Source organism: Dasypus novemcinctus, chromosome 6 (genome assembly GCF_030445035.2).
Source record: "Dasypus novemcinctus isolate mDasNov1 chromosome 6, mDasNov1.1.hap2, whole genome shotgun sequence".
Lineage (NCBI taxonomy): Eukaryota > Metazoa > Chordata > Mammalia > Cingulata > Dasypodidae > Dasypus > Dasypus novemcinctus.
In genome coordinates this window covers 72,311,012-72,334,973 of record NC_080678.1, presented here as the reverse complement: position 1 = coordinate 72,334,973, position 23,962 = coordinate 72,311,012, and the positions used below count along the sequence as shown (strand labels likewise).

The following is a 23,962-nucleotide window of genomic DNA, read 5'->3' as shown; positions in this document are numbered from 1 at the left end:
AAGTGGTCACTCAACAAAGCTTTTATTAAAACTGTACCCCAAGACCACCTGGCCTACTGTTTAAGTTTTGCTGAAAGGAAATAACAGAAAGTGAAAAAAAAAAAAAAAAAAAAAAAAAGAGTAAACCACGAAAGGTTACATTTGTAAGTATAATTAAACATATGAGACAGTAAAAATCTCCTACAGATAAACAGAAAACATCAAAAACAAATGCAACATTAACACCTCAAAACTGGTAAGAAAACAACCACATTACTAGTTTTATGAATGCATACTGTCAATATAATAGAAATAATTGCTAGTAAAATATGTTATACAAATAAATTTAACAGGTGACTTTAAGAAATCACAGTCCACAATTTAAGTTCCTGGAAAGCAATCACACGTATAATCTTTATTAATACAAATTTATGTTCTTGGACAGATGAGAACGTAATTCTTTTCAGCTGAGAAATAATTGGTAAGATCAATAAACTGCTGTTGTTCAGTGAACTATTATTTTGCTGGTGCTGCTATGGCGATTACCACACACTTGCTAGTTTGAACAACAGGAATTTATGGTCTCACAGTTCTGGATGCTCTAAGTCTAAAATCAAGGAATTGGCAGGCCATGCTTTCTCTGAAGTCTGTGGAGTTCTGCTGGTGGCTTGCTGGCAATCAATGTCTGCCTCCATGACATGGCAATCTATCTACTTCTGTCTCCTCCTCTGGCATATACTTCTGCTCAATTATCTGTGTCTGTCTAACTTTGCTCTCCATATCGGGCCAACTTCAGTCATATGGGATTAAGTCCCATTCTGATTCAATTTGGCCTCATCTAAATAGGATCTCCGAGATCCTATTTACAAATGAGTTCATATCCATAGGACTAGAGGTTAGGATTTAAACATGCCTTTGTGGGGACCATGATTCAACCTGCCACATTTAGATATCTTAATGAGAACAATGAGTAATAAGAAATCTGTACCCAACTTTTCTTAAAGTTGTTTGATTCCAGAGAATTGAAATCTCCAACAAGGTGAAGTGTACACCTATAAGCACTAAGATGGACACACACACACACACCCTCCCTAGCTCAGATGGCCATCATCTCTTGGCTGGATTATTCCAACAGTATCCGAACTCTGCTTCTTTATTATCTCTCTCTAGAACATAAGTCAAATTATGTCATTCCTCTGTTCAAAACATTCCACTGAAGAATTCCCAGATGAACCATGGCCCTAGGAATCTGGCCCTAGCTACTTCTCTGACCTTCCCTTCCCTCGCTCTGCTCCAAACCCACCAGGCCTTCTGCCTTCCCTTGTATGCTTTAGTATGCTCCTGCCCTTAGGGTCTTTGTACATGATGTTTCATTGTCTGAAATCCTCTTCTCCAAGTAATACATGTGGATAAGTTTTTCATTTGCTTCAAGTTTCTGCTCAAATATTACCTATCAGAGAAGCTTTTCCTGATCACTGTTTGAAATATCAATACCATCTTAATTCCCTTATCTTGATTTTTCTGTTGAGCACATATCACATAACATACCTAACAAAAATTTACTTTTTTTCTGCCCTTCTGTACTCACATGTAAACTCCAGGAGAGCAGACTTTTGTTTTGTTCACTGCTGAATTCCCAATGCCTAACATGGTAGGTGCTCAGTAAATGTGCTGATGAATTGTTGAATGAATATAGGGCTGCACAGAGCTAAATGTGTTCCTTTTCGTAAGGATTGCAAAAGGCTGAAAAGTAGATAGGAAGTAAAGATATATATAAAGTAAATATAAACTAGTCTTTTTAAATTATCTGGTTTTAAAAAAAAGGAGAGGAGGAGAAATGAGGCAAAATTAAAGCGTGTTTATATCCTCAAGGATTTAACATTCCTGGGGAGAGAATGAGATTCAAGTCATGAGAAAGCAGGATTACTTACTGGAACAAGAACCTGGATGAGACTGACAGGAATAAGATTAGGAACATAGTTTGAAGAAGAGTGGGCTCAAGAAAGAAGTGGGGGTGCATCTTGCTCTGAGACAGTTGGAAAGGAAGAAGAGTGAGTTGAGTTGGCTCATAGTTGCGTACCTCCACTTTCATTTTGCAGTAGGAGGGCAGGGTCATCCATCTGTCAAATCTGGGGATGGATGGGAAGAGCAGCGGATTTGAGAAGAGTGGTAAAGGTTTAGAAAAGCTGTTTTTAAGAATGGGAAAGGGAACGGTCTAGGGAAGAGATGGAACAGACTATGTGACCAGTGATGCCCTCAACTGTCCTGGGTGTGAAAGCAAGGGCACTGTGATGAAAGGCTGAGGACAGTGAAACAAGAGCAGTGTGGAGGTGACATTTGGCTATCCATCAAAAGCCATAATAACAGAACTGTAGCTGGGAAGAGGTTGCCCAGCCAGGAACTGTACTTCTCAGCCTGCCTCTGTAAATAAGTGGGGCCATGTGTCTCACAACGGAATATGAACTGAAGCCTTGGAGAAGTGGGTGTTTCTCCTCTGTACACTCCTTCCTGTCCTGATGGCTGGGATGGCAGGGAGCAGAGGAACCTTGGAAACTATGTGTTGAAGATGGGTAGAGCCTGAGCCCTGAAATGGTTACATGAGGAGAACTCTGTTGAAATGGATACCAACCCTAGATTGATATATGAGAGAGAAGTAAACTTCTTTATTCCTTCAGTCATTGCATTACTGCTGCATATTATTACAGCAGCTTAGCCTACTGTAATAAGAGACATTGCACAAAAATTCTGTGGGAGGTAGAGAGAGCAAGGCCACAGAAGTACTGGTTGGAGGCTTGGGTAGGCATCAGTCCCAGCACTATGCACTGCCACCTATGGCCCTGGTGGTAATGATGGCTACTATTCCCAAAGGGATCTGGAAATGGAGATGGGGACTACCATTTTAACAAACCCTGGCTGAGATATTCTCAGGAGATTCTCAGTAATATGGAAAGAAAATAGGGGTAAGAAGGATTGAAGTTCACTTGCAGCAGATTGGGACAGAGCCAGGGAAATATTATTTTAAATTGTTATTTTGATCCATTCCTTGGCAAATGTGGCTTCTCACTGTGTGAGCTTATTATCATTTGCATTGTGAGTGTATATGACTTCAGCAACCATCTTATACTTTTCAGTAAGCAAAGAAATCTGGTAAGTAAGATTGTTAGAGATATACATAAAGTTTAGAGTAAACATATTCTGAGAAGCTAAGGAGATACTCAAAGAACAAAGTGCACAGTGGGAAAATGACTTGGAAAATACTCTGGTTGTTCAGTGCACTCTTTTGCTTTGTCTGTTTTCTTTCCAGAGAGTGTATCTCATGTCTCTGTGGCATGAGACAGGTGCTCCAAAATATTTATTCAAGGAATCACATGAGCTAGGCTAACTTATAAGCAAGATGTTACTGTTATTTGTATTTTTTCCTAATTATTTTGTAATAAACTTCTCTTGAAAGTGGTCAAAACGAAATAGCAATCATTCTTCTATTTTGAAGCACTACATTTTTTTCATGACTAGAGGACGTGACGAATACTTAATTAAATAAATGATTCCTCAAATGAAGTCTTAAAATCACATATATCAAAATGAATTTATTTTCCAAGAAAATATACTCTCATAATTAGGCGAGTTCCTATGAAGATTATGGAGTCATCTGTGATATAAAACCATAGTATCTAAAATTACACTTTGGGTTATATAGTAAAAACATTAGATGATCCCATTTAACAAGCTAGCATTTGATTTATTATTAGTCAAAATTCATAAGGCTTATGTAAAGTCTTTGCATTTCAGAAATCCAGGATATTTTATGCCTGAGTGAATACTGTAAAATGAACATACCCATAGGCTAATTTTACCATCAAAAGACATGATCCTTTTAATAAGTATGTATTTACCCACACCTGATGCCGAAAGAAAAGTAGGTTTCATTTCATGATCTTTTAACATTTTTCAATGAAACAAGTTTTTATGATTTATATTCCTAGATAAAATTTTGTGTGATTGATTTAGAGCCTAAGACAAACAAAGCCAACAAAAAGTGAATGGCAACTGTAAAATGATCTTCATGATTTCCATCACAGAAACTTAAGTGTAATGCAAAGGCCTCACATTTATAGGCAAATACCATGTTCTGGTGGGAGGTATGTTGCTACAGATTTATAAGAGTCATGAATAATATTAGTAATGGCATATTAATGAAAACTATTTTCATTAAATTGTATCTTTATCAATTTATTCTTGCTATGCTATGACCAGTATGGTATCAGTAATGATATCAATAATAATATATTAAATGATATAACTATGAATTTATACATGAAATGAAAAATTAATGATTTATTAATATGATAAATATTATTTAAGATGTATTATGAACATACCTTTGACATGAAATAAGTCATAAACTCTGATGTCAAGGAGTTCCTACACACAAGGTAGTTTTATAGGAGGGACTAGTAAAAGATATATAAAAGGAAAAGAATGGGTGATTACTAAAGCAATGTTTGATCTAACAGAGAATGAATATTGTATTATATATTATATATAATTCTCTTATCTTGTATAAAATAAAATTTCTTCACTTTCTAAGGTAAGACTTCCCTAACTAAAAATAGCTAACATTTCACCATGTCAGTTGTAGTTTCCAGGTTAAGGAATTTCTTTGCGGTTCTTAGTTTGCTGAGTGTTATTACATAGAATTTTTGGATTGCATCAAATGATTTCTCCTCATCTCTTGAAATGAACATGAGCATTTTCTTTTTAACCTTTAAGTATAGTTATATAAATGATAAAATTTTTATGATGACTCAAACATGCATGTTTGGAATAAACCAACTTAATTATGGCACAGAAAAAAACAACAACAAACCCAAAAGACCTCCCTAACTAACTCTACCTGCTCCTAAGGCACTGTATTTTTCCTATGAAGCATATCTGTGTAACGTCTGCCATCGCCATATAAATATTACAACCAATAGGTTCTGAAATTTCCTTATCATATTCCCAGCACCTAGCACCCTGTGCTTGGTAAAGCAAGCACAGAGGAAGGCTTCTACTGAACTATTTATTAAATTTTAAGGTCTGAATTGATACAAGATTCGAACAAGTAACTCTGAAGTATAAATAGCAGGGTCTATTTTGTCAAAGTTGTTTTCAAAGTTATCAGAGATTAAACAAAAGGTTTACCTTAATTTCATACTCCTTGAAGCACAGAGCAACTAATTCTGGTCTTTAAAATAAAGTGAAAAATTATACATGCCTAAATGTTTTAAATTATAACCACAATAAGTAAAGCCAGAACACAAAATGCTAAAATATGCCTCACTGGAAAAAAAGAACTTTGCCGTGTCTGCTGAGAAATAAACATGGCTGAATTTCAGACCACCCAGAGAGAACTTTTTTCTGACCATTATTCACTCAAGTCGATTCACCTTAAAGCATTCATTCTACATGGCATCTCAGAAAAACTAGAAAGATCTGCTAATATAGAACTCTTTAGAAACAGTATAGAGTTGAAAAGATGTCTTCTCCTGTTTCATTAACATTATACAATAATTTGGTGACTTCATTATGTTTTTTTTCAATTAACAAAAAAGAACAAAATGTGAGAAATCAAATCGAAAAATTCCCTTTTATCCAGCCCAGATGGCTTAGTTATGGGATTTTTCCCAGAGCCCTGCCAAGTTAGAAGCATGCTTGAAAGTTTAAATTCAATCCAACTGAACAATAGGGACCACAGCTGAAAAATACTTTTTAAAAAGATGGGTTATGTGTCGGGGTGAATATGTTAGACTAGGATTGACTGGGCTTCCTTACCTTTGGGGTACTCTACCCACCCACCCACTGCCCGGCTGAGTATGTCATACTTCCTACAGTTCCTTAGTGAGGATTGGAAGTTAAACTTTCAGATGCTGACCTTACAAAATTGTTTACCTGCAGTTTCTAGTTATCACTGCAAACTTCACCGTTATCCTGTAGCTCTGAAGTAGAAAGCCTTATAAAATATCCTGTAGCTCTGAAGGAAAAAGCCTCATATTATATAGCTATATTTCATGTTAAGTAAATTAAAATGGGGCAGATTATAATTAACAAAGAGCACGGACATAGAAATAGATACCCTTGTTGCAACTTGCTTTGCACTTCCCCAGTGCTCTTTTTTAAAATTTTTTAATTAAATTGTCTTTTTTTAAAATAAGATACATAGATCACAAAAAATGTTACATTAAAAAATATAAGAGGGTCCCACATATCCCACAATCTCTTTTGTCATTATGGCACATTCACTGCATTTGGTGAACACATTTTGGAGCACTGCTGCACCGCATGGATTATAGTTTACATTGTAGTTTACACTCTCCCCCAGTACATTCAGTGGGTTATGGCAGGATATATAATGTCCAGCACCTGTCCCTGCAATATCATTTAGAACAACTCCAGGTCCCGAAAATGCCCCCACATCACTTCTCTTCTTCCTTCTGCCCGCCCTCAGCAACTCCTGTGGTCCCTTTCTCCACATCAATGCTACAGTTTCTTCCATTACTAGTCACAAAAGTTCTGTAGTAGAATACCAGCAGGTCCTCTCTAATCCATATTTTATTCCTCCACCCTATGGACCCTGGGATGGTGATGTCCTCTCCACCTCTATATCAGGAGGGAGCTTAGATCCCACATGGTTGATGGATACAATTCTCCTGCTTGCACATGTCGACTCTCTCAGTTCCCTGGTGTGGTAGTTGTCCATCCTCACCTCCCTGTTAGCTGACCTGTGGGAGAATAGGAGCTACAACTCTGCTGAGGCTCAGAGCTCAGCTGGCACATGGCCAGTCCAGAGATTGAATTCTCCTGGGTATACACCAACCCCAGTGCCAACCACAGGTTCAGTAAAAGCGACAGAAGAGGCATGTGTAGAAAGGTCACATCTGCCCAGCACTCTTTTTAAAAAAATTTATCTCTCCCCCTCCCCCCTTGTCATTGTCTGCTTTCTTGTGTCCATTTGCTTTGCTGTGTGTTCTTCTTTGTCTGCTTGCACTCTCGTCAGGCGGCACAGGAATCTATGCCTCTTTTTGTTGCAACCTCTTGCTGCGTCAGCTCTCCATGTGTGCGGCACCACTCCTGGGCGGGCTGCGCTTTTCGTGTGGGGTGGTTCTCCTTGCACAGTGCATTCCTTATGCATGGGGCTCCCCTACGTGGGGGATACCCCTGCGTGGCATGGCACTCCTTGCTCTCAGCAGCGCTGTGCAAGGGTCAGCTCACCACATGGGCCAGAAGGCCCTAGGTTTGAACCCTAGACCTCCTATACGGTAGGCAGATGCTCTATCAGTTGAGCCACATCCACTCCCCTGCTCAGTGCTCTTGAATTACGGTAGCCTCAAATATCTTATCCCTAACCTCAGGAGAGTTTGAGGAATTGAGAGAAGGGAACTGCACAAATGTTTAACAAGTAGATGATAACTAATTAAAAAGGAAAGTTGAACAGAAGCTATAAAAAGAAGGAAGTTGCTTATGTGAACTGTTCCCAGGAACAGAATTTAGGAAGCAATTAAGATGTCCTTTAATAGATGAATAGATAAAGAAACTGTGGTATTATCGATAGCGTGGAATACTATTCAGTGAATGACCTGAGTCCTGAAAAACTTTCTCCATCCACACTAAATGAGGAATCTCATCTCACTTTTTATATTGTTTAAAGTCCTGTTGATTTATTTGGGATAATAAATACCTGTAAGAGACACAGTTCCTTTTTTATAGCAGCACATAGAATTTCCTAGGATTTTAGCCCAGGAAAGAACATAGCCAGTGAGGTGGGAGAAACTGGGTTAAAAGGTCATGTTGTCAAAGTCTTCACACATTACATTTCTTATATGAGGTATTCCAAAGGGCTGGCACCACTTCTTAGGCACCCAGATCTCCCAGTTCCTTATCTATCTTCACAGAGTGAATCTCGTCTTGCCACTTCCACAAGGGACCTAACTAAGCCTCTAAAAGTCAAAATATATTTCCATCCCTATGTGTAGGTTCAGAGATATGCTGCTTTCTCCAGGTGAGTGGCACAATTATGACTGACACAGTAAATGAGAAATTTCATTCTTTAGGTAAGATACTACTCCCTCTACCTAAGTTGCAGTTTTATACTAGAGCTCGACAGCATAGTTTAAACATACAATAAGAATTCAAACATTAAGAACAAGCCATTATAATATTAGGTAGGACCACATGGTCTTTCCAAAAAAGCAAAGACACATAGAAAAAATTCTAGGAAGAATAAATCTCCATCATTAACTGAATGACCCTGTGTTATCAAATTACTTTGCTTCAAATGCACGTGCAGTCAACCTCAGAGAGAGAAATGAGGTTCAGATTTAGATGAGTGGAGAGAGAGACAAGTAATAGCACACAGTGCACTTGGGATGAGGCAGGGCTGGCTGAGTAGCACAGTGCAGGAAAGCATGAAAGTCTTGGGAATTTAAGAGTTGGAAAGGAGCAAAGAAGTTGGAGGAAGGTACAGAAGGAAAGCTGGGTGATCTGAAAGGGCATCTCCTTTTATGTAAAAATTTTGCCTAGGGCTATCCCCTTAATTGGAAACTAGGAGAAATTCCAATTTCTTATCCTTACTGTCTGTGACAGTTTGGGGCTGTTTGTGGATCCCAGAAAGGATCATATTCTTGAAGCTAATCTATTCCTGTAGGAGGGGGGCCCTTTGGTTGGACTGGATTCAGCTGGGGGGCCTTTGATTGGCTTGCTTCAGTGATGCGTGACCCAGGGTGGATCTTGGTCCTCTTGCTGGAGTCTTTTATAAATGGAGGACTGAAAGCAAAGACACACAGAAAAAGGCAGCAGAAATACATAGAAAAAAGCAGCAGAGACAGAGAAATCCTGAGAGGCTGAGAGAGAGGCCCTGGAGGCCAGAGGCTGGAATCAGCAGAGCACAGAGCCTCAGAAAGAGGTCCCCGAGAGGCTCAAAGAGTTGATCTTGAGGAGAAAGTAAGCCTGGAGTAGAGACCCAGACTAGAGAGCCACTACTGTATCTTGCCACGTGGAACGAGTACAGGATCACCTGCAGCTGACCTTCAGTGAGACAGTATCTCCTGATGATGCCTTGATTTGAACACTTCTACAGCTTCAGAACTGCAAACTTTTAACCTAATGAATTCCTGTTATAAAAGCCAACCCACTTCTCATAAATTGATCCCATCAGCTATGAGTGAACTAAGACACTTTCTTAATTGTATTACATGGTTAATTTTGTTGAAACATTATTTTTCTATAACCATTCAATTTATATATAAATGTTTCTAAAAGAAACTATTTTGTTTATTTTGTTATTTAGTACCTGTCTACACAAATTTATTAAAAAAGCACAATGTGAGGATTATTCACTTTTCAAAATAAAATAAATCAGTAAAATGAAATTCAATAAAATGAAATTAAACAGTGGTTTTAGTCTCCCTTGGGAGATAAAAATAAATCGCATAGATTCCAAGGCCCCATCATTACAATCTACAGAGAGGAAGCAGCTGGGCATTTAAAAAGCAAGCCCCATGAGTGGCTTTGATGTGTAACCAGGGTTGAGAACCTGCACAAAACCCTTGCTATTAAAATGTGGTCTACAGACCAGCAGCATTGACATCACCTGTGAGCCTGTCAGACATGTAGAATCTCGAGCCCATCTCAGACCTATTAAATCAGAATCTGCATTTCAACAAAATCCCCAGAGAATTTATTTATAAGCCCATTAAAGTCTGAGAAGCACAGCAGCAGGAGGTTGCTCTGTGAATGTTAACTTTGTCAACTAAGACAGAAATGTAAGAAAAGCCATGGGGTTGGAGAAAAGATGAACTTAGTTTTGTGTGATAATTTGTTCAGTGTATGCATTTAAAATGTGCCCTTATTTTTTGTAACACTGTTGAGGCACATCATCACTAAAAAAAAATACCAAAGGGAGGTAGATGTGGATCAAGTGATAAGGTCTCCACCTACCATACGGAAGGACCCAGGTTTGATCCCTGGGACCTCCTAGTGAAAAAGAAGAGAAAGCGTGCCTGTGTGGTCATCCAGTGCCCACACAGTAAGCTTAGTGCCCATGCAAGTGCCCGAGTGCTGAGCCAGTGCCCGTGCAAGTGACTCACGCAGCAAGATGATAAAGCAATAAAAGAAAGACAAGGGGGAGAGTCAAAGTGAAGCACAGCAGAGACCAGGAACTGAGGTAGTGCAATTGACAGGGAACCTCTCTCCACACTGGAGGTCCCCAGGATTGAATCTCTCTGAATCCTAGAGAAGGATGGTAAGAGAAGACAAAAAGAGAAATAGATACAGAAGATCACACAGCAAGTGCACACAGACAGCAAAAGAAGCAGGCGGGGGCAGAGAAAAAATAAATCTTATTAAAAAAAAAAAAAGTACAAAGGATTACAAAAAATGGGAGTAGTTAGGCCTTTAAGTTTACCTCTCAGGGGCACCTCACTGTTCATTGCTATCAGTTGAGCAGAAAAAAGTTTTGTGCAAATTATCCAGGAAAGAGTAGCCTGACTCTCTTACCTTTAAGTTTCAAGAGGAATGTGATTCAAAGAGCTATCTTGACATTTACCACTTGTTGAGACTCCCTCCCTTCCCAAGGAGGAAGTGCCCATATATTTTCCTCCCTATGAGTAAACTGGCCTCTTATTAGTAGGCTGAAATTATATTCAAACATAATGTCAATGGCTAAAACTTCCCTAGTTTAATTAAGGTTTTTTCCCATTTCACCCCCAGGGTTTGAATCTGTGGTTAAAAAAAAAAAAAAGAAAAAAAAAGACAAAATTAAAGATATATATATTTGTACAATATATTGTAATATATATTTTTAATCAGTTTTTCAAAGGAACTTCCTCTTTTACATTTCTGTTTACATTTCTTAAGTACCCTTTTTCTCATGCACTTTTCTATCTTTTTTTTTTTTTTTTTTAGGAGGTACCAGAAATTGAATCCAGGACCTTGTACAAGGGGAAGCAGGCACTCAAGCCACTAAACTACACCCACTCCCCTCTCGTGAACTTTTAAAGTTATATGTGGTTTGGGGGGAAGATTTTATTTATCTTACTTAGTTAAAATCTTCAGGAACAGCTCTAGCTTTTATATTTTTAAGAGGACCTTTCAGAGTGTGATGGCAATCTGGTTGACAGTCTGATTATTATAGCTGTAGTTGTTAAAGCAGTGCATTTCTAAAATTACATAATGGAAAGATGATGTACATATCTGAACATTCCAAAGGCAGATCCTGGTATTGCCTAAAAAGGGAAATTTCACTGAATTCCCCTGATTTATTTTTTTTTAAGATACAAGGTATTTCTGTTTTTATGTTATTTTATTTATCCTACTTTCCTTACATACTTTGTTTTGATATTTTTCTTGCTTTGTGAATTGAATGTTTCATGTATAGTCCTTCTTTTGCAAAATAAAAACTTACAAAGCTATTGTATCTAAGAATATAAACTGTGATAGGTATTACTGTTACTTTTATTTTTAAATTCATTTCTACTGTCCTTTTGATTTTTTCTTGTACATAATTATTATTTCTCCCTGATAGAACTTACTGGTTTTCTTCAAAGTAATGAGGTTATGCTTTCTGAACAGATAAGAGTCACCAAGGAGAAAGCAGAACACTGGATGCCTCTGAATGCAGTTCTCTTTGCAGTGAGGGTGGTAGCATTTGAGTTTTTAAAGGTAAAGGTTTCTTTTATGATTTTAAGCTATTTCAACACTAGGGATTAGGGTGAAGGTGGTGAGTTTCCCTTTTAATTTACTTCTTAACAAACCTTTTCCTTTAATGGTAACAAATATTTCTGTCACTGTTCTAAAAATTCATTTCCATTGGCACTAGTTAGTAAAATTCTTAGATATTAGCAAAAGTCTGGCTTTGCCTCTTAGTGTAAGTGCTACGGTGAGATTTTTTTTTTCCTTGTGCATGTTTTCCAAAGCATACTTGTATTGGAAGGTAGAAAAGGACAAATCAACTGCTGTTGGCTATTACATCTGAGGATGGAAATTATGGCAATGTTTTCAATGGTGACTGTAATTAGCATTTTAAAATTTTAGAAAAAACTATGTTAGTCATTCATATAAAACTCCTCAATCAATAATCTTATTCAAATGTAACATTTGCATCCTAAAGTGGACCTGTTGTAATGATCCTGAGATGATCATGAATATAGAAAATGTAAGGAAGAGTATAAGTCTAGGTATTATAACCATTATTAATTACTTTGGTAATGAAGTTATGTACTGGTGTATATATGTAAATCATCAAAAATTAGGTTTACTACGAATATTCACCATTTAATTTAAGAAAATTTAAATAGAATTACTTTAATAAAGGCTAGTGAAAAAGGACTTCATTTGAATTATGATTTATCAAAACAATTTATAAACAACTAGCTCAAGATACATTTGTACTCATCGTATGTCAGCTGAAGTTAAATTTTAAATTATTTTCAAGGATTGAAAATATAATGATTATATGTATTACTTTAAAGGTATCTCCTATGTGAGCACACTTAAAAAACTAATTAATGATAAAAACTAATTAATGATAAAATAAATCTTATTTGCTTGATATCATAGTATAATTCTACCATAAGATACCACTCATGAAGTCAATTTGGAAATTTGGGTAAAGATGGTAGACTGAATATATACATTTAACTCCATGCCTTCTGCAAATCTCAGTAAAACAACAGTAGAGTGATTTTTTTTTCCCCAATCAATAAATCTTTTTAAGGTCCCAAAGGATGCATGAATTTCCGATCTATAATTTATATAGGTAGAAAAGTATTACTTTAGCTCCATTCAAAAAAGCGAATTACAACTTCTCTATGTATTTCAAGTGAATCATTTAATGTGACTGAAGCTCAATTTGATGTTACTGTTAAGTACCAACAGTAGAAAATGGGACAGTATAAACATTTGGTGCCAGGATAAACTAGCTTATTGGTCGAACAGCTGATTGCAAAAAGTCTACTTAATCTGGAAGCACTGTCGTCTGAAGGCTCATTCCCCTAAGGGTAGCAAAATGCTGAAGAAAATACCTGGTTCAAAAATTATATTGAGAAATCAAGAAAGTAGTAGTCACAGCTTGGGAAAAAATTCAAGAACAGAAGATACTAAACGTAGCTAGGTGCTAGTTAAGTAATTCTGAAGTTTCTTTGGAGTTATAGTAGCACCTTGAGCTAAATGAGGGAGGCTATATAGAATGTCCCTTTGAACAAAGTGGTGTAAAATGATAGATTCTCCAGTGCGCCAACTGTATTTTGAGGTATAATTCTGGTATTTGTATCAAGCAATGCAGAAGAAAAAGCAGCAAGAAGGACATGAAAAGTATACAGGACATAAAATGACTTGGCAGCTCTACAATTCCCAGTTTGAGTTTTTTTCATCAGTAGAAGCAAATTCTGGCTCAGTTCACGGTAACACTGGGGGCACTGCTGTTGATGGCTTGTTGTAAGCAGGAAGCAACTGTGAAAGTATTGAATCCTCTTTGCTCTTACATCTGTTTGAAGAATACATGGGACAATAAACTGCTTGCTGATGGTCTTTTCTCGGGATCTTATTGCAAACAGAGTTTTTCTAAGCTAAAGAAGGCAGGAGAGTTTTTGAGGATGCTGTCTGCAGTCTGTCACTATTTACTGTGCACGTTCCACTGGATACAAATACACTTTCTCCAACCACAGAGTCTATACCCCACCGGGAATTTTTTATTCTGGATTCTGACTGAGGACAAATATTGATACACAGGGGGCTCTAAGGAGGACGTTTCATTATTGTAACTTGCGTGCAGGCTAATTCACAGGCTGCAAGCCCAGCACTGTGAATATCTGACTTCACATTATATCATGTAAATCCTGTCTCAGTAGTTCTGGACTCAGCTATGGCTGCACTGATATGCTGAAGTGTGAGAAATTCTTTCAGGTGTTCTTCAGTGCAGTTTTCCAGATTTGTAATTTTTATAGTTGCCAGTGTTCCTGTAGGAGCATGCTGTACAAGGTAAATAGAAGTCAAGTTGTCAAATCCTCTTCTTATTCATTCTAGTTGGAGTTCATAATGAGAAATGTTGGTGAACATACGTCACTGGCTCTTGTAGAGGGAGGAAGAAACCAGGAAAGGGTTGGATCATCAACCTAAAGGTCTGAAGTTTAAGTTCTAGGCCTCCTCTTGGTAACAGCATGGAGATAACAGATGCTTAGCTCTCTGAACACCACCTCAATTTTCATATGGATCATATTGTAGCTGGAAAGTCATATACATGAATCACAAGTATTGATGGATACTGCTGTCAGAATGCTTTTCAGGTCTGACTAATTCAATTTTTACTTGTGAAATGCAGGAACAATCCAAGAGACACTGATTTGGTTTGGTTCACAAAAAGTGACAAAAATCCAATTATTCCAAGTAGAAGATTTTTGTTTTATCTACAAGTTGTATAAATATCCATGGTGGTGACCACGGCTAGTGACTCCTCTCAGGTGGCCAGTAGGCCCAGGAGCCTGGCAGCCAGGTCTGCAGAGGGGTGAGGGGAGTACATCAGGCCTACTCCCTGCAGAGGTCATGGGGTCTAAAGGGATTTTTTAAAAAGGCATAAGCCCAACAACATTTCTCTGTAGAAGAGAAGAGAGAGTATCAAAATTTTGGAGCTAGGAGGCAAGTAGAAGAGTAAGTCTGCTTTCCCAGCAGGCAAGACCCCCAGATGCCCTTTCCACTCGAGTAGCCTAGCAATGCTCCTCATTCCCTCAGCAGAACCCAGAGGCGTATTTTCTGGGAAGCGTGACTCAGAGAGAGTCTCTGGATTTGCAAAACTCTCGCATGGTAGAGATTGGGATTAATAAGAAATAAGTAAAAGTTTTCGAACAGAATGTTGAGAGTTCCTGTCCTTATTCACCCACTAGAATTCTGGCAACCAAGTGCCTTTGGTCGGAGTCTTCTCTGATGGATGTGACTAGCACAGGAGATGAAAAATTCAGTGAAAAGAGAGACTATGTAGGAAGAAGAAAATGTCCAAAAAACTATCATTAATATCCTCAGACATAAAAGAAGATATTGTAAACATAAAAGTAGAATAGGATGCTATAGAAAAAGGAACAGAGAACAAAAGATGCTCTTAGAAATTAAACATGAGAGTAGAAATTAAAAGGTTAGAAGGATTAGAAGATAAGATGGAGGAACTCCACTAGAAAGTAGAGCAAAAAGACAGATCTGAGAAATAGAAGGGAAAAGATCAGAAAATTAGAGAAATAGTTCAAATAGCGTTATAACTGAATAAAAGGAATCCCAGAGAAGAGTGTATAGAAAACCCTTAACGAAACAAATTTAAAAAGTTTCCTGGAGCTAAAGGACAAATGGTTCCCAAATTAAGAGACATTACTGAGGATTTAGTAAAATGGACTACTTGATTCACACAAAGACACATCATCATGAAAATTTAAAATCATGTGGATGTAGAAAAGCTCTCATGAGCTTCCTGAATAAGGAAAAACAGGTAAGAATCAGAACGGCTTCAGACTTCTTAGCAGCAATACTGGAAGCTAAAAGAAAATGGAGAAATACCTTCAAAATTCTGATGGAAAATGCCCTGGAACCTAGTATCTAAAAATATTTGCCTCTCATACAGCCTTCTCATCAAAATGAGGCAGTAAAATAAGAAAGAGGGGATTAAGAAATCAGAGGGAATGAAGGAACTTCCTAGGGTGAAGAAGGCTGTTTCCAAGATAAGAGCTGCACAGTTGGCCCAGAAAAGAGCAAGTCCAGAATAGCTAAGAAATATGAATGCAGTAAGAAGAAATTTATACAACTGGGGCAGAGTTTAGGTTTGAATTTGCAATAACAAATGAAAAAAAAAAGTAACACCAGGAAAAACAAACTTTTGCAGGAAAGGAACAATAATGACAGTAATGGTAGGATACTATAGGGATTAGCTGCAAATAAAAGCTTATATAACAAAAAGCTACCTACATATAATACTTACTGTGTGTTGGGAACAGGTTTTGTTAATTAACCTGTATAATCGTCATAACTACCTGAGAAGGTAAGTACTGCCACTGCACTCATTTTGAGATAAGGGAACTGAGTCAAGGAAAGGTCAAGTAACTTGCTCAAAGATGCAGCTAGTAATGGGTAGCACAGGAATAATAATAATTCAGGCAGATACTCTGCTCTTAATCGCTATATTCTATTGTTTATTTCTTAGTTTGAATAATGCAAATATTGAATAGTGATCCAATCCATATTATAATTTAATGACACTGGGAGGCTAAATGGAGTAGAAATTTGCATGAGTATAGTGGTGCTGGATAACTATGAAATCATCTTTCACTGCAGGAAGTCAACTGATGATGCTCAAATGAAAAGTTAAGAAACAATATAAACATGTTATTTAGACAATGGGAGTAATTACTCAAAGATACACATACAAGAGTTGAAAGTTGCTGGCTTTAGAAAGTGAGAAATAGGTGTGGGGAACTGCTGAGTTTCATAAGAAGCCTTTGAAAACGTTGATTCCTTAAATTATAAGCAAGTACCATTTTCACAAAAATAAAGCTAAATTAAAAATAGATCAGAATGGAAAATAAATAGATGAGCATGTGGCCCAACAACACTAAATTTCAGTAAAAATCCAACCTTAAATCAGTGGGTTAACTGAACATTTTCAAAATTATTATCACACTTGAAACAAATGAATACTTTTAATCCAAAATTTCAAAATATGGCTGGAGAACAAAACAATAAAGAAAAGTTCTTTAATATGCCTTTTTCCTCCTTTTCTATCTTCATGCTAAAATGAAGCAGACAATTTTACATTTTTTTTTAGCAAGAACTGTAGAAATGGCATATGGTATATATTTGTTCATTTTCACATCAACCAAATATTCAGTCCCAAATTAGGTCACTTTCAAAAATAAGGTCAGCAGGGTTTAGAGTGCTGTTTCTAGACCTTCTAAAAAGTAATCTCCCAGCTTTTCCCTGTTCTTTGTTCTTGCTCAGTAAATCTCAGGACCCAATGTCTGATTTTGATTCTTAAGTGCTGGTAGTCAATCTTTTCATGCCGCTTTCTCCAACATTCTTAAAATAAGAACACTAGTTTCCTAGAAAAGCTATAGCAATTACACATATCTTGGAAGTAAACAATCTATCTTCAAGTCATGAGATGTTATAAGTCTGAAAAATTTGCAAAACCATAATTATTCTTCAGTAAGTTTACATTTCAATTATTGCAACCTGAAAGTCTTTAAGTAGGCCATATCGGCAACATCTATACAGGAAATTACATCCTAGAAAAGCTGTTTTAAAAATAGGTAAAGGAAGAATGGAAGGTTGCCAAAATATACAGCACTTTCCATTTGTTTTGATTTGAACACAGCATCTGTTTTATCAGGTGCAATCTACCATTTGATGGCTTAAGGGGAATGGTAGTAGTTAGAATGAGAAGAAATAAATTAACCAAAATTGTTTGCTTTCTGAAAACAATTTTGAAGTAGACACCAATGGAATTTAGGTCATAACCAAATGCCACAAAGAAAATGAGTTTTGGAGTAAGTGTTCAGATTGGACTGTATATTGCCTAATGCAGCAGAATCATAGCTGAGAAACTAGACCAATCCACTTAAGAAATATATGTGCTCTTGTAAACCTAATTTAATATTTGATACAGACTTTGAGGTCCATATCAAATCTGGTGCCTTTTCTCATTCATTCATTCACTGAAAATTATATCAAGTAGGGGAATATATTAATTAAAAGGAGAAACCCTTCTTTATGGAGCTTACAAGACTATTACAATATTTCTTTCTTTTTTTTGTCAGAAGTAAATTTAGGCAGGAAATAATGAAAGGATAGCCAAGTCTTTATAGAACTTCAAAAACTTCTAATTTCACCTTTAACCTATTTGTTCACAGTTGACTTAGATGTGTATAGGTCCTGCCCTAGTTCTGCTGAGGCTGCCTGATTGCTCTCCTGAAAATGTCCATATGGTTGTGGCCCCTTTGGAATTACTCAGAAGCACATTCAGTGGCTGGTTGGGAAAACTGTTTCAACTTTTCGTAAAGCTAGGATCCTCACCAACTTTTCTAAAGGTAGTCTGGTACATTAGAAAGAATAAAATATTAGAAACAAAAGATCTCCAGTCTGGTACTATTCCTGCCTTTACAATCCATGTGACCCTGGGCAAGTTAATTCTCTTTTCTGAGTCTGTAATACTGGGATGTTTTCCCTGCCTCCTTTACAGAGTTGTAGTAAGGATCAGTGAAATATTATGGTAGGCTGAATAGATCCATGTCCTGGTTCCCAGAACCTGTAAATATGTTAGGTTACATGGAGAAGGGGAAATAAGATTACAGATGGAATTAAGGTTGCTTTGAGAGGAAAAGATTATCCTAGATTATCTAGGTGGATTCAATATAATCACAAAGGTTTTCATATCTCAATAAAACTGCTTAATAAATAAATTGTGCACGAATAGCAAGAAATAGCAGCTATGTACAGAAGGGGAAACAGAGATTGCGAGGTGAATTTTCTTGTTTGTCGGTTTTTTATTTATTATTATTGAAATAATGAAAATGTTCTAATAATGACTGAAGTAATGAATACACAACTATGTGATTATATTAAATACCACTGATTGTACACTTTGGATGAACTGTATGCTTTATGAATATGCTCAATAAAATTGATTTGTTTTTAAAAAAAGTAAGTGGAAGAGGGAGGCAGAATAGAAACAGAGAGATGGCAGTATGAAAGGGCCTCAGTATAATGCTGCTTGCTTGGAAGATGGAAGAATGGGGTCACAAGCCAAGGAATATGAGTAGTCCCTAGAAATGGAAAAAAGCAAGGAAATCAAGTTTTCCTCATGAAGGAGCACAGCCCTGCAGACCTATTCCAGGCTTCTGACCTCCAAAGTTGTAAGAGAATAAATCTGTTTTAAGTCACTACATGTACAGTAATTTCTTACAGTAGCCATAGGAAACTCTCACGGTCACATATGAAAGTATTTTTAAATTGGAATGAAATTACATGAATGTAAGATGTTGTTATTATTATTGCAAGTTGCCCACCCAGCTTAGCCTCTTTAGCAGCCCTGATGTCAGACAACTTGGTTACAGGGAGATTTTTAGAGGTATGTATTATTTTATCAAAAGCAGATGATTGGCCCTTCCTATTTCAGTGTCTGATCCTTTTTGCTTTTAGTTCTCATTTTATTTGTGAACTAGAGATGACTGCCATGTAATTATCAAACCAGCTCTGACCACTTACATTTCTGCTTCTCTAGGTTCTATTCAATTACTCATTATTCTGGTCCTATCAAAGGGAAGGTTAAGAAAACATTTTTCAGGGTTACAACACTACTGCAATATTATGTATAGATAATTACTACTTTCTTTGTTAATAATGAGTTATTCTCTAAAAACATCTGTACAAGGTAATATACTAATACCTCTAAATATACATTCATCTGTCTGCCTATTCATCTATCTATCCCAACATACATCAAGTTTTAGATTCTTCTTATCAGTTAGAGTAACAAAGTTAATGGATTTTCTTCCGTAGGTTAAATTATCTTTAATTTATGAAGCAGAATTAGTTTCAGGGTTAGATCATTCTTATTAATCCCAAATTCACAAAATAATCCAGTAATTAAAATTTGAGTAGTCTAGTAATGGAATAAAGCACACAAATCTATGGTTTAAGTTTTAAAAATTTAACATTAACAAAGTTAAAATGATACAGAGTTATGAAATGACTATTCTTTTTATAATGGCTCTTGAGCAAATCCCTAAATAACATCATCTTTTCACATTCATTTATATATGATATCTTTTTATCACAATTTTTAAAAATTTATATTTCTTATTAGTATCCTTTTACCATTTAGTTTTATTATGGGAGGTATTGTTCTGTGCCAGCTGATCATATCCTTATTAGAGCTTGATTTTCAAATTGTATTTTATTTTTTCTTTTTATAAAAGCAAGCAGATTTGGGAAGGGAGATGAGAAAATATGTTACATACAAAGACACACAGAGTCACATCAGTTATTGGATATCCTAGTTATTTGGAATGCTTTATAGGTGAGATGGGCTCAGAGGTCAGAGGCATATTACCGTGTACTTCATCAGTACTGCTAATTTGTTTCAGAGAAAAGATCTAATTTAATAACAGTATCACAAATATTCCAGAAAGGAAGAAGGTTCTCATTTATTAAGTACTGGCCAGTAGTACACCCCTCTCACTCATATTTTCATGTTGTTTGTCAATGAAGACCCACTCTTATTTTTATCTTTCAAAAGAGACTTTCAATTAAATTAAAATATTACACAGAAGGGCTAAGTGTTGTCCATGGCCAAGTGTAATCCTCTGACATGTTAATTACTGGCTTGTGTCACTATTAGTACAAAAAGTGACAGATCCATTGCTTGTCTATTGAACCCAGTAATAAAAACTCAGGTTGTATTTTGTATTTTGGTTTTCTTAAATTTCATTTTTCTAATAATACATTGAAAATTTTATTTTGCAAAAGTACTGGTTTGTGTCTTACTGGAAAGAAAGAAACTGGTCCTTCACTACAGGAAGCTTGAGAAGTACTGTTATAGAAGGTAAGTGCAGCTTCTAAAAACTAATGTATGACAGTACTGTTGAAACAATACTTATGTATTTATTACAACATATATTAAAATACATCTTTTCAAGTCATTTATAAAATGACTTAAAATTACTAATAAGACAATGTGGTTCTAATCCTTAAGACTATTTCATTAATCCCAGATCCAACATATAAACATAACAAAAGAACAAAAAAATTTCAGAGCTTGATTACATAATTCCTTTACTTCTGCTAAATAGGAGCTGTATTTTACCATTCTAATTGATTTATATATACTTCATTTCAAAAAATATTTTATGAAAGATAAAGAATGACTAAAAAGTCTATAGAGCAGGTTAATTAAAAAGGTTTCAGAGTTTTCCCTGACTAAAAAATGAAATAATAAGATAAAGAATCATGATTTTATTTCTGACTATTTGATGAACTGGGTGAAAAGCTTACCATCATCCAAGATCTCTTCAAAGAACTACAGCTACTAATGACTGATGTGCAGTTCTGCTGAACTAACTGCTTATCTGTGTTGATGATCCAAAAATAAGAGACGCTTTTGCTATTCTCTGAAATGTTACTCTAGCACACCTATGCCATGGTTTACAGCCAGAAGACAATTTACTTATTACCAGTATGGACAAAACTAAAGAACTAAAAAAAAAACATATAGAAATGAGGAAAAATAAAAAAAATAAGGGAAAGGAAAAAAAACTGTATGGAAAGTAGAAGAGGAAACTGATAGAAGAAACACTGAGGACTGAAAAGGAAACAATTACAAATGCAGTCTGACTCATGAAGGAAAAACTGCGATTCTCAGTAGTGACAGGGTATCTACACATTTGAATCAATCAGAAAGTGATGAGAACCCTTTAAAGTAAGAAAAAGCCTTTAGGGCTAGAGATATATATTCCCAGTGAACTTATAAATTTACAAAACTAGAAAAAAGTAAAAAGAAAAAAAAGAAAAGAAAAAAAACACAACCAATTAAACAAATAAAGATCTTCTAACCTCTTATTATATTGGGATTTACAGACTAAATTAAGAGCCAGTCAATTACTCATCTTGAGAACCAACCATATGCTTATTTATATGTCAATGACAGTGAACTATTTTTGAAATTCTACTTTGGAGTTGTCTTCAGAGTTAGTTTAAAAAAAAAAAAGTCTATTTTCATTACTTCACATATACAACATATTTTAACCCAAAATATTACTCCAGCTGTTTCTAAAAAAATGACGGTTTTCCTAGTTTTGTCCATCACTATATATTCAATCAAAATTGAGCACTCATAAAACTATACTTACATATTCCTTCACGTTTTTTGTTTTCACAGCTTTGTATGAATAATATGCAGGATAAAGCATTCCAAACACCAACCTAAAATGTAAAAAGTATGAGAAGACTTATCAAATACAACACTATTTTTAAGAGCTCATAAAAATTTTACCTAAAAGTGGAAAGTACATGGAAAATTAAAGACAGTGTAAATTTGCGTAATTATAAATTTGTCTATAAACTAGATCCACTCAGAAAAGCAAATAAAAATAATTTTCTTTACACAATAGGATAATTTCAATATTTTAGATGGCAGTTTCATGTAAAGAAAATGTTTATTTTTTCCAAAAATATTGACACTTAAAATCTTTTTTTTTTCTCTCTCCCAATCACTAAAAATATATCCCATGGTTCCTGGGAGAAAATCCAGAAAATGTAGAAAATCACCCAAACTCAAATTGGTTCCAACTTTACCAGTAAGAGATAATAACAGGCAACAATTTATTGTACACATATCCCACTTTTTTTCTTTGTGTATAGTATACCTAAACCACAGAAATAAAACACACATGGGCACACACATAAATTTGTGGTAATAAAGTGTTCCTTTGCAGCTATTAGTCTGAGAAGCATTTGCTTCTAAAAGCAATATATAATGATGCAACAAAAAAGAGACACAGATTCCTGGTGCCGCTGACAAGAATGAGAGCGGACAAAGAACACACAGCAAATGGACACAGAGAGCAGACAACTCGGGAGGGGAGAGAAAAAAAGTAATATATGTCAGTGCTGTGAAATAATACAGATATGGCATAACAGCATTGACAATCAGCATTTTCATGTACTATATTTTCAGTTTTATTCAGAATGCCTGCATTGCTTCCACATCCATATTTGGCTAGTTTCTTTAAACAGTCCCCTGTATTTAAAGGCTTATCATTAATTTCTGAGCTTTTGCTACTATACATAACACTGCATAGAATATTTTTGTGTACACTGATGTTTGCTTCCTGGTTGTGATGTTGCTGTTTCAAAGAATACATATGTATTTTTACCTACTACCAAAATGCCCTTCACAGAAGTTATTTCAATTTACATTCTCACACATTAAAACAAACAGCTTTAACACTGGATAGGAGAAAAATAATACTTCAAACCTGTTTTTTGTTTGTTTTTGTTTGCAAGACAAGAGAAGGGGAAGTACCAAGTAATATGCCTCCCATGTTCCAAATATCCTGTATAGTTTTAAATTGAATCTTGCAAGAAAAAGAACAGGTAGTGGTAAGTAATGTACAGGGAATTAAAATAGATGATGTGGTAAAGAGTGATAGGTGACTGCTTTAATTTGTGTGATCAAGAAAGACCTTTCTAAGAGGCTAACATTTAAGATGAGATCTGTATGGTCCAAAGGAATCAGCCCCAATAAGATCAAGGGCAAGAGGATTTCCAGGATAGGGAAAAGCTAGTGAAGATGTTCTTAGACAGGGATTCTAGAAAATGAAAGGGTTGAGAAGTTGAAGTGTGATGAGTTAGAAGAATAGTTTATAAGACATGAAGATTGAAAAGATGTCCTGGGACCAAATCGGACAGGATTTGTTAGCCCATTTAAGAGGGATGGGAAGTCATTGCAAGGTTGGGGCAGGGAGGTGGGATGATCTGAGTATTCTGGCTGCTAGGTGGAAAATAGACCATAGAGGGAAGGAGTGGGTAGAAAAACACATTAGAGGACTGTTGCAGGGACAGAGGAGAAGATGCTAGAAGGCTGGAATGAGATAATAGTGGAGATGGAGAAAAGAGGAGAGAGTGTGATGTGGGATTAGATGAGGTCAATAGGACATCTCAAATTTGTTTTAATTTCATTCTGAATAATCATAAATTTAAATGTTTTGCAAGTGTTTACTGGCTTTTTATGTGTGGGGTATAGGTGTACAATCTGAATAAGTTATGTGTGTGTATGATATTCCTTTGTCTATATTTAGAAAATAACCTTTTAAATTTCAGACAGTGTAGATTTACAGAAAATTTGCACAGATAATACAGCGTTTTCATAGACCCAATTTCTCCTATTATTAACATTGTACATTAGTATGGTAGATTTGTC

At 35.9% G+C, this 23,962-nt stretch overlaps 1 protein-coding gene and 1 pseudogene across 1 annotated transcript in view; both read right to left on the bottom strand.

Annotated features, from left to right (window-relative positions):
• The window catches only part of REEP3 (receptor accessory protein 3), a 95,793-nt gene that overhangs the window by 25,083 nt on the left and 46,748 nt on the right, over positions 1–23,962 (bottom strand). Inside the window, exon 2 of the mRNA XM_004470501.4 lies at positions 21,891–21,963. Within this exon, the coding sequence (XP_004470558.1) occupies positions 21,891–21,963 (73 nt within the window). The remainder of the gene's footprint in view (positions 1–21,890; positions 21,964–23,962) is intronic.
• LOC139439170 (STE20-related kinase adapter protein beta pseudogene) lies at positions 13,357–17,240 on the bottom strand (annotated as a pseudogene).